The 10556-nt window shown below is 50.0% G+C and overlaps 1 protein-coding gene across 1 annotated transcript in view; it reads right to left on the bottom strand.

The window, feature by feature from the left end:
* Positions 1-4025: 4025 nt before the first annotated feature.
* Positions 4026-10556, bottom strand: part of PRDM16 (PR domain containing 16) — a gene marked incomplete at its 5' end in the record, with an annotated part of 20266 nt that continues 13735 nt past the window's right edge. The window contains 5 exon segments of the mRNA XM_009874164.1: positions 4026-4160; positions 5847-6021; positions 6953-7183; positions 7770-7944; positions 9177-9346. Coding sequence (XP_009872466.1) covers positions 4026-4160; positions 5847-6021; positions 6953-7183; positions 7770-7944; positions 9177-9346 — 886 coding nt within the window.

The following is a 10556-nucleotide window of genomic DNA, read 5'->3' as shown; positions in this document are numbered from 1 at the left end:
AGGGAAAGCACACGCCTCGGACCTGTTCTCCCTCGCTGGCCCTGGCGGGGAGGTGGATCCGTGGTCGGAGTTGCCTTTGGGAGAAGCGAGAGCCCCTCTTGAGTCTGCGCCAAGCAGCCGGTGGCTCTCAACCCTACCCCCTCGTGCACAAACTCACGGGGCTTCTCCTGACCTCGCCTCCTTGCTGCTGTGGCAATATGGCTACGAGACATGAAAACGCTTTTAATAAATAGGATCCTACACAAATATTCTTGGCTTCAATCGCACCTTGAGCGGCGCCCTGGCTTTCGAACAAGGAGCAAACGCCACGTGCCAGCCGCTGCCACCCACGCCTCGCTGCTCTGCACCAGCACCGTGGTCCTGAGCACCCTGGTGGGGGCTCCTGAGTGTCTCATTGAGGCCAAGACCTCTCCCACAGCCCTTGCCGGGCAGCAAGCGTGCCCCGATGGCAGAACCTCCTCGCCACAGGCGCCTCTCGGGAAGCATCCTTCAAAAACACGGGATCGCTTTTTGTCCGCGACAGCAAATCAAAACCCTAAACATCTGCTACGACTTGCAACACGTTTCAAGTGCAATCGAACGAAAGCTACAAGATAAATATTCAGTGAGGCTTTCTGTTTATTCCTCTTAACTGCAGGAAAAATTAAATCTTGTAATCAGTGCTAAATCAGAGCAGTCGGGAGATCCTACCAACAAATAGAGACACTGGCTGGAGGAAACGGGAAGAAAACTGATTCAGGAAATACGCAAAGAAAAAAAATAAAAATCATTTCATGATTTTAAAACCTGTATTTTCAACATCCTTCGGCCCTGGCTGGGTTGCTGCTCCCTCGCTGCCGGGGAGCCCGGAGCAGCCCTGCGAGGCCCCGGAGCTGCTGCCAGGCTGCACTTCTGAGGGAACAACACGACAGACGGGAGGGCTGAGATACTGAAGGGAAGACCATGAACACCCACACAAATCCCCACGGTAACATCCGCATTTCTCAGTGCCTGGCCCACGTTTTGGGAGACGGGCTCACTGCTGCTCCCTTCCCTCCGCACGCCAACCTCTTCCAAGGTTGCTTCGGCCACAGCCCCAACACCGGGGCGGCGCACGCCAGCGCTTGCTGGTACCCACGGATCTCGATACTGAAGGGAAGACCATGAACACCCACACAAATCCCCACGGTAACATCCGCATTTCTCAGTGCCTGGCCCACGTTTTGGGAGACGGGCTCACTGCTGCTCCCTTCCCTCCGCACGCCAACCTCTTCCAAGGTTGCTTCGGCCACAGCCCCAACACCGGGGCGGCGCACGCCAGCGCTTGCTGGTACCCACGGATCTCGTCCCAGCGAGGCAGACGGCGCTGCGGTCCCCATCGCAAGGATGCTCAGACGTGTTGGTTTACTCCGAGCAGCTGCCAGGAGCCGCGGCTCAGCTTTTCGTGCCGCAATGGGACAGGACCGACCCACTTCCGGCGATGTTTCCGCGCTCTCCTGGAGCGTGGTCCGGACAGTCCCATTGGAGCTGAGCACTTCTCCGGGCCACGATGGTGGTGACGAACCCTCAAGCCCTGGCTGGACGAGTCTCTGCGTGTGCTGGGGGTCAGGGCTCGCAACCAGCCGAGGGGAGAAACAGGAACCTTCGTCTGGCTTTGCGGTCGCTTTGAGGGGAAGGTAACGCGGTGTGTGATTGTCTGGAGAATCGGCAGCGCGGCGAGCAGGATCGATCAGGGTCATTTGGCACGTGGACAAAAAAATCTTCCTACTCCCTGGTTATCAAATCGTACAACGTACAACCTTAATTACACGATTTTGGTCCTTCACTACATACTTATATTAACATTATTTCTTCACAATAATGATATCTAACGCAAAAAAAAAATACTGTTAAGGAAGAAATAAAATAAGAAAAGAATTAGCAAAACAAATTACAAGGTATGTACAGATTAAAATAAATTCCATCAGGAAAAGAAACAATTCTTTTATTATTTTCCGTTGGCCCCTGTGGGAATAATTTAAAGGCCGAGCGCCTGGCAGGGCAGAGGCAGACGTGCCGGGACGGGGACGTCCCATCTCCTTGGCAGAGCCTGGTTCCTTGTGGTGTTGGCAGCTCTCGGGCTCTCCTCACCACGAGCTTTGTGCAAACATCTGAAGCAGTTCGGGTTATGGTGACTGCTGGTCTCAGAGCCTCGGGCACTTTCACAGAGTGTTGTGGAAAACCAAAAGGGAAGGGTAAATTTTATCGGGAAATACGACGATGCTGCTAATTTGCCTGTTGTTCCTCCTGTACCAAACCTACCCCGGATACTTTCCACCCCAGACAGGCTGAGGGTCCTGGTCATCTAAAAGCAGCCCCATGCGCACTCTTGGGTGCAAAGAGCGAATCACCGAGGTATCGCTCCTCACAGCACCTCTGCTGCATTCGAGCAGCTCTCCCCTTTGTTTTAGCATGCTGGAACGAGGCTGCCCCGCTGTGTTGTTTCTCCCCTCTGGGCTGGCACAGGAGCCTCTGCCTGTTCTTGCCAAGCCAAGCAGGCAGAGAAGCTCCACATGTCAGGTATTTGCAGGCAGGTATGAAAACAACTGGGTGCTGCGTCTCTGGAATTGGGCATTATCGCAGTTCTCACCTGCTGCAGAGCTTACTAGAAGCACACTCGGCACCAAAATATGCTGAAATTAATGGGAGAAGTTCCCCATGACTTTGCTGGCTTTGGCCACAGTCTCCTAATAATCTCACTCATAAAATATCTGTGAGCAATTTTAGAGTCAGAGAGAAAATTTGACCCCTAGATATGTGCTTGAAGAGAGGGCTGGAGCCCCAAGGTTGCTGAAGCACAGAAATTTGAAGCTTTCTGTTTAAATTACAGGCCCAATAGGGTGCAATGCACAAGCAACGATCCAGCATACCAAAACAACTGCAAGAGCCAGAAACTTCTTCCACAGTTCCCAGGTACTACCAACAGCGAACGGGTGTCACTCTAAAAACCCCGGGGAGAGAAAGCAGCTGTGCCTGAACTGCCCTTAAGGGGAGACTCGCCCGCCACACACACGCTGCCTCACACGCAGCCCCAACCCTCTGGGTTTAGCGGGGATCTCCTCGCCTGGGAAAGCCCAAACGTTTTCAGCGGCTCAGGTGCGGGGCTCTGAGGCCAGCGCCAGGCAGAATGTCACCATCCCCTCGCCCGCAGAGCACGGCTTGCTCTGCCACGCTCCCAGTGCTCAAAGTCCAAGCAGCAGCTTGGGCTCGCAGGCACCACCAGAGAGGGAAAACACTCTTCTTCACCTTGTCGGCACAGAGGCGAAGACGCCGCGAACGACGTATGTGCAGGACACATGGATGACCCCAACCTGAGCAGCGCTCCAGGCTGAAGGTTCCTCAGCAGGGACGCTGCACGTGGCGTATCACAACTGCAGGGGCAACGTGGCCTCGCGTTCGAGGGGCTCCGCGCTGTGCCAGCGCGTTTTGTCAGGAATGAAGGACAGGACGGCATTTCTGTGGGAGTGTAGAATTCCAAATTCTTTTGGGGGTTCAGTTAGATGGGTTGAATCTACCCTTCCCTGGTATAACTCCAGTGGCGACGTCAGAATTGCAGCAGGGACAAGTCACACCTGGCTCTTTCCTTATTACTTCACTACTCAGCTGAACTGAAAGGAAATGCTACCGAATGGTTTCAAGCTGTCATTTACACGCAGGCTTTACTGGCTCAGTGACACCGGTTTGTAACATTAGAGGGGCCAATATTTGATTGCACTGTTGCAGTTTGTGTCTTGCTCATGCTATTCCTACAGACTGTGAAATCCTAGGGCTGCATCAGGGTTATCCAGTTTCGGAGAGGTTCCTTCTGATAAATTAGAAATCAAATCTCTGGATAGATAAAAATGCAGGACTCGTAGGTCGGATGCGACAGGTTTCCTTCTCAGTCGAAAGTCCAGACGACTCCCTGAGGCCCTCTCATCCATCTTCTCTTTGCTAGGCTTTTTGCTAGGATAATTGCAGCACCACCGCCTCCTCGCTTGGACTCTGGCCAGTGCCTTGTTGACCTCTCAGAGGTGGTTGATGGGGTTAAAGGTCCCCGACTCTGAAGCTGCTCCTGCCATGTCCAACCAAGCACCCAGCGAGTTCTGGGAGGACGCGTGGAGGGGAGCGTTCTCAGACAGGGACAGCATCATTGCATAAGCCTGGAGGTAAAAAAAAAGAGCAATGCAGAGGACACGGGTGAGCAGACAGGCAGGACAGGCTGTAACAACCCGCGTGAAGCGCGGGACCATCTAACCACACATGCCAATTACTTGATTTTGTTCTCCACTGAAGTGCATCCCCAGAGAAGCGAGTGGCCAAGTGAGGCGACACTCCTGTTGGGGTACATCTATTGCTGCAGTGAACTGCTTAAAAGCATTTGCTGGAGAAAATGCATCGACACTTCAATTTTCCCTGTAATGATCTGCTTGCTTCTTGCAAGCCCGATGCTCCCCTCATCCAAGACTACTTGTCTCACACACCTTTGGGTCCTCCCACAGCCCACACGAGGGACGTGAAGACTTAAACAGATGCCGACCTCACATTCTGGAGGTGAAGGCCAATGTAATTGCCACCCATGATCTGAAACAGAGGAGCACGCAGTCCCCACGGTCCCCTGGTCCGTGTCAGCCGGTGTAATGTTTGCTCCTACTCCGCAATGGAATTGTGGCCGTGCAGCCCTCTCCTTCCCGCGGAGCTTACACCCACCCACAGCCCTCTGCAGGGCAACCGACGCCGACCACGCGCTATCAGGGACGTCGGTACGACACTCGGGCCGGTAGAACCCTCAGTAATGTAACAGTGACAATAAGAAGCAATTATCCAACTTCAGCCTCTACTCTTATCAGCTGAGAGTCAGATCTACTCATCTTGAAGAGAAAGACAGACGCAGTGGAGCGCCGCGCTGCCCACACCGATGCTGCCTGACCATTACGTTTCCTGCACAAGAGACACTTCGATTTATTTAAGTTGCTTATTGTGATTTGTGTGTAACCAGTCCTGCACCTCATACGTTATAAAACTGATTCAAAAAACCCCCATTGTTAGGGCTTGGACCTATCAAGGCAGTGTAAATTTTAAAAGAGCAAGCTGTTCCTGAGCAGTTAGTACATTTGGCATATTAGTAACAGGACACACGTAAGAGGCAAGTGGCTTGTATCTACAGTAGTTTCACTGGGAGAAATCTCTGCTCTATCTTCAAGCAGGGCTTCCCCAGCCTCAGCACTAGCACTTACTACAAAGGAGGACAAGAATTTCACAAGTTTTGGGTGACGATAAATCAAAAATCATGCTCTACTTGGCAACTGCATTATGCTACTGCTTTGCTGGACAGATTTCAGTTTTATGGTTTGCTTGTAGAAAGCAGGGAGATAAACGAGGAAGTCCTCTGGACTCGCTGGACTGCAAGTGCTGGAAATACTATTCGCTATTACATCTTCTGTCATCAAACCGAAAGATTCTTTATTACTGTTTCTGCAGACCAAACCTTGAGTTTCTTAGCACACACCAGCCGAAGACCCATTCCAACATATAAATAAGTTATAAAAACATTTATACAGACAGATAAAAACAGACAGACACCTCTATCTTTCTATGCAAGCATACTCTCGCAGCATAGGCTAAACAATAAACCAATCTGGTGACCTAAAGCTGATGCCAGCTCCACTTCTCCTCTATTTCAGTATGGTTGCCCCAAGACACGGTTCACACGGGATTCATGTGTTACACTCAGAGCTCCTGCTCCCTGGAAGGGGAAAATCAACCTGGGCTAAAGGAGGCCAGCAGCTTGCTGATCCTATTGTACGCGCTGGCGGCAAGCTAGATCAAACGTTCTGTCATATACCCACCTGGTTTTTAGCCTGCCTGTACAGAGTCTGTTTTATTGTCTCAGAGTCTAAGGTGGAATTAAACACATCTTTAACTTCAAACGCTTCCTCGGCTGCTTTGCGAAGATCCAGCCCCTTCCCAAAATTCGGCATCTGCTCCAAATCTAACAAGCCGGCTTCGTCCTCCTCAATACACCTGTACCAATGACCAGGGGAAGGGGTGGACCCGTGGTTAGCTCATCCCACCGTTCACACCTAGCCCGTGTGCGTGGTGCTGCCCCAGTGCCGGCATGCACATACCATGGGGGGGTCTCACAAGCCACATGCGTGAACCGACAGACAGACAGACAGACACAGAAACGACACAGAATGCGAGGAGCGAAGAAGTGGAGAGCACGACTGCGCACGGACAAGCATCAGTGCGAGAGACATCGGTGACTTGCCGGGGCTGCAGGTCACCGGGCTCTTCTGGGAGGAGAGGCCTGATTGCTGCCCACCCCCCGAAATGTCTGATCGAGGTCTGAAGAACGCTGCTGCGTTTTCTTTGGAAATCGTGATGCCCTGGAATCGAGCGAGACACTCGTTGGGAAACTGAGGCAAAAAGAAAGCTAAGCCTACGCTACCTGCAGCAAACTTCACTCTTGAAGGTGTCTAGACACGGCTTGACCTTGTGGGGAAAAAATAGTAAAAAAAGCTCCTCTTTCTCCCAGAGCTCTGAGAACGCCACTTGAAATCAACAATTTGCCACAACTAAAGGGGCAGCGCAGCACAGGAGGGATGCGCATGGATGTCTCCTCCTTTGCCCTGACCAGTGTTTTAGAGAGGACGACAGTCTCCGCTCAGCTGTGGTGCCCTGAAAATGCTGTTTGCTGTGCTGAGCTAACCGTTCTCCTGATACAAATCCCCCGAGTCTCGGACATACACCTCATCACAGCTTTCCCTTGCAGTCCACTTGCTTCGTGTCCCCCACCACGGTGGAAATGGAATCTCCCGAGTGAATGCTTAAATCAAACCGGAGGCGTGACACATGGCTCGAAAAACAAAAGGACAGCACTCACAGGCCACCACTGACACGGGGCAGAGCTCTCGCCCCACCTGAGCTCTCCAAGGGAACGGCCCGGCCTCACCTTCGGCTGTGGTCAAAGCTCATGGTGAGAGATGTGGGCTCCTCATCTTCCTCATCCTCAAACGCTCCTCGGGGCTCTGCGGTGGGTGAGACCGTCTCATCCTGTGACTTCCCTGTCAGGCTGTCGTCATCTTCCTCTTCCAGTTCTTCGTCTTCATCATCCACATCTTCTGTTTTCTCATTTGCTAACCCGTGACACTGGGAATTGCCATCTATGTCCTGAATTTCTGGCCTGAAACATTTGGTCGAGGAGGGTAAGAAGAAAGAAAAGAAATAAAAGGAAAGATGCCAAATGCTTAAGTCATGTATTTTCACTGTAGTGCAAGACTCTGATAATTTTGTACAGATGTATAAATATAAAGATATATTTATGTACATATACATATTATTTAAACTGCAAAGAAAAGGAAAACATACATGTTTCAGGCATTTAAAAATCAGCCTTCACACTGTCTTAAGGACTAATAAGAACATTAAACACCAACAAGCCCAATGCTTATCAGACTAGAATTTTGTCTAGTCTGAACTTAAATGACAGTTTTCCATTGTTTTCCACATCAGAGCTGTGACACATGCCCCACCAGTGGCTCCCACGTCTCCACCCATGAACAGCTCTCCAGTGCCAGTCCTCCTAACCTAAATCACTTTCCCAAAATGCTTAAAACTGTGCTTAGGGCTCAAAGCCGAACGCATTTTCCTTCCAGACTGTTACATTTCTCTCTTCTGAGCCTTTTAAATCAAGAACAGGACATTGGCCGACTGGTCTTTCAACCATGTTAACAACACGTGTCACCAGATAATTTTATTTGCTTGTCTACCTTTTATCTGCTAAAGTTGACGCTTGATTCATCTCACTATTTGCAATAAAATTTCTGATTTCAGAGAAATACGAATCCTCTTTTTCATCTAAAAGTGCATGGTTGTCTGATTCCGAGTTTGGGGAAGAGGCACTGGTCCCAAGGTGGTTGGTAATGACTCCAGAGTGCTGGCTCACTGAAGGGAAGGAACAAGAACAGAAAACAGGAGAAACAATCAGATATTGTCAAAGCTGTTATTAAGAGGAAAAATACAGGAGGAATGTTATAGAACAATCCTTTCGCTATGTATTAATGATTTAACATTTAAGAGAAATCCCGTGGACCAAAGCTGCCAAAGGAAGCTCACGTTTTCCAGACTTGAACCACAAAGAAATCCAGGTGATGCTTTGCATTTCTTGATGGCATATACGATTTAGGAACCACTATCCTTTGCACAGCTCTTTGCCTACAACTTAACTTTTCCATCCTTCTCTTTTCTCTCTCTTTTTTTTTTTTTTTTTTACTTAGGCTGGGAAATCACTTATGCTGACTTCAGCACAGGAATCCCTTCCTTCAGCTTTTATCTTAAGGCAAGGTCTACTTCTCTTCTGGAACTTCACACACATCTACAACAGCATTTCAGGTTGAAAACCCGTGGTGGAGCTTGACCTCTTCACACCAGGACTGCACCAGGAGATCTCATGGTGTGAGGTTCTGCTCCTCGGACAGAGGCTCCAGGAAGTCAGTGTCACCATCTCTACTCCAGGGACTGGAGAAGGCCAGCTGCGAGTAACACCCGACAAGAGCTTGGCAGACCTGAGCACTGCACACGAGTCCCTCAAACCTTTCCTTATGAGGAAAGGCTGACAGACCTGGGGCTTTTTAGTCTGGAGAGGAGAAGACTGAGAAGGGAATCTAATTACTGCGTATAAATATATGAGGGCTGGGCGTCAAGAGGGAAGGGACAACCTCTTTTCACTTGTGCCCTATGGTAGGACAAGGGGCAACGGATTCAAGCTAGAGGTGAAAGTTCCACCTCAATATGAGGAAGAACTTCCCTGTGAGGGTGCCAGAGCCCTGGCCCAGGCTGCCCAGAGAGGGTGTGGAGTCTCCTGCTCTGGAGACTTTGAAGACCTGTTTGGATGTGTTCCCATGTGACCTGCCCTGGATTCTGTGATCCTGCTCTGGCAGAAGGGTTGGACTCAATCTCCAGAGGTGCCCTCCAACTCCAAACATTCTGTGATTCTGTGTGCTACAACTATGTGGATAAAAGCATCCTTGGCAGTGTGAGGAGCCGGCATTTCGTTTGCTACCTGATGATATTCAGCCTTAAGAAACAGAGCTTTCCATAAAGGCTTCCCAGGGTGACCAGACAGACCAGAGAGGTGTCTTCTCCCAGCAGAACCCCACAGCCATGCCCTTTCCCACCTGGAACGTTCTCGTGTTCATGTTTCTTAAGATGCCGGTCCAGGTTGGTCTGCTGCCCAAAGCATCGGTTACACAGGTGACATTTGAATGGCTTCTCCTTGTTATGGATGTTCCGAACGTGCCGCTGGAGGTTGGAGGAAATGCTGAATGACCTGTCACAGTATTTACACCTGAAAAATAGAAGCAAATGTCAAAGAGTGCAACGTGAGTAGAAAAAAAAAAGAAAGAAAAGAGAAGAAAAATCTGACTATCAAAACCCCAGAAAATGTTGCACCTATAAATCTTTACTCAGCTGAGGACCTGGGAAGCAAAAGGCATTAATCATTCCAGACAAATCTGATATTATTGTTACTCAAGGAGCACAAAGAAAGGATTAGGATTAATTAAGATGCGAGTCGTCCAAACAAATAAGAATTTTAAGCAGAATAATTACTTTTCCACACATGAATGGAAAAATAAGAAAGGTGAATTTATTCCTTCCACCCTTCTCATTTTGTAGGGGAAGTAGGTGAAATATGGCTGTGGAGGGAGAAAAAAGAAGACAGAAGGAGAAGAAAGAAAGGAGGTTAAATGTATAAAATAGTTATTAGCTAGCATATTTACACGACACAGTTATCTGGACATACAGAAAACTCCAGATTTATTTGTGCAATTCCTTGTGGTCCTCAAGCTGTAGGCGGTACAGCATGCCTTTAAAGGTAATTATGGTTATTATTATAGTACAATAGCTCCCAAGAAATACACCATCGTTTCCAAACAGGATAAGATTTACTCCTAAGTAGTGGATATCTGGTTTATGACGAAAAAATGTGGAATGTAAGGAGCCAAGCCAGAATGTTTCGGGAAACTGCTGAGCGAAGAAATGTTCCCTCTTTGAAAGAAACGGCTGCAGGACCCACGGTGGATGTACTGGAAGCTTGTTCAAAGTTGCCACCCCGCTTTCTCCGGGCTCAGATTCCCTCCCAACAAAGCCAAGGCTCTGCTGAGCCCTGGTGCGCTCCTCCAGAGCCAGAAGACGCCCGACCGACTGAAGAGGGCAGCTTCGAGCCACCGAGGAGAGCTTCGCCACTAACGGCACCGAGATGGAATTCCTCTCCGAGCGCCCCAAAGCCCTCCGGAGGTGTCCCTTTAGATCGTCACTCGGGCCTGGCAGAGCTGCTCTCCTCGTGGCTTTGCTTCCCAATCGCATGGGAGGTGGGATCCTTTCTCTGCGAATCCCGGGCAAAGTCAGAACTGGTTTCAAGCCCTCGTAATTCCAGAACGCTCTGGAAGCCCAGCTCTAACGAAGAGCAAAGCCTGTCCCGCCGGGCTGAGCCGCTCCCCGACACGGCACGAAGCCGACGGCGCGCTTGGGCACGTTTCAGGAACGCCGGGGGCTCG

The sequence above is a fragment of the Apaloderma vittatum genome, unplaced genomic scaffold (genome assembly GCF_000703405.1).
Source record: "Apaloderma vittatum isolate BGI_N311 unplaced genomic scaffold, ASM70340v1 scaffold13770, whole genome shotgun sequence".
NCBI lineage: Eukaryota > Metazoa > Chordata > Aves > Trogoniformes > Trogonidae > Apaloderma > Apaloderma vittatum.
Note: the sequence above shows the minus strand (reverse complement) of the source record. Positions and strands in the feature narration are given on the sequence as shown.